This window comes from Geospiza fortis, unplaced genomic scaffold (genome assembly GCF_000277835.1).
Source record: "Geospiza fortis unplaced genomic scaffold, GeoFor_1.0 scaffold4, whole genome shotgun sequence".
Taxonomy (NCBI): Eukaryota; Metazoa; Chordata; class Aves; order Passeriformes; family Thraupidae; genus Geospiza; species Geospiza fortis.
Genome location: NW_005054475.1, coordinates 605,379 through 606,105, shown reverse-complemented (window position 1 = coordinate 606,105; position 727 = coordinate 605,379). Strand labels below are relative to the sequence as shown.

The following is a 727-nucleotide window of genomic DNA, read 5'->3' as shown; positions in this document are numbered from 1 at the left end:
CGCCGCGCCGCCATCGCCTCCTTCTCCGCCTGCCTCTCGGGGTTACTGGGGACAGCAGGGGGGACACTGGGACCTCCGCAGCCCCACCACGGGGACACCAAGCATGCGGTGGCTTCATGTATATGTAGCCCCTATACACCCCCAGTACATCCCACGTACACCCCATACAGACCCGGAGCACCCCAGGTACCCCCAGGACACCCCAGTACCCTCTGTATACACCCGGGATATATACACACACCCCCTACAGACCCCCAGGACACCCCATATGGGCCCTATACACCCCCAGAATGTACCATATACTCCCTTACAGACCCCCAGGACACCCCATATGGGCCCTATACACCAAAACGGGGTGACAAGCCTTAGTGACATCCCCCTCTGTGCTGTGCAGCAGAAGCTGCAGCCCCTGCCCTGCACCCCTCAGTGCCAAGAGCCACGGCCCAACAGCAGATCCCAAAATCAGATCCCCAAAAACAACCTTCCCCCCCAGAGGGGACAAAGGGCTGGCGCTTACTTCGCACACTGGATGTAGAGATAAACCTTCAGGAGGCTGCAGAGCACCGAGATGGCGCAGGCACCCACCAGCCCTGCGGGGAAAGGCAGCAGTGGGTCACTGGTGTCCCCTGGGCTGTCCCCAGGCCACGCTCGGGGATCTCACCTTGCAGGAGCGCATCCAGCAGTGCCCAGACACACGCCAGCCCGGGCAGCGCCGGGAGGCAGAACC

At 62.3% G+C, this 727-nt stretch overlaps 1 protein-coding gene across 1 annotated transcript in view; it reads right to left on the bottom strand.

Annotated features, from left to right (window-relative positions):
- TMEM82 (transmembrane protein 82) overlaps nucleotides 1-722 on the bottom strand; it is a gene marked incomplete at its 5' end in the record, with an annotated part of 3,238 nt that extends 2,516 nt beyond the window's left edge. The window contains 3 exons of the mRNA XM_014310002.2: nucleotides 1-45; nucleotides 518-590; nucleotides 662-722. The exon at nucleotides 1-45 is cut by the window's left edge and continues 133 nt beyond it. Of these exons, the coding sequence (XP_014165477.1) occupies nucleotides 1-45; nucleotides 518-590; nucleotides 662-722 (179 nt within the window). The remainder of the gene's footprint in view (nucleotides 46-517; nucleotides 591-661) is intronic.
- Nucleotides 723-727: the final 5 nt, after the last annotated feature.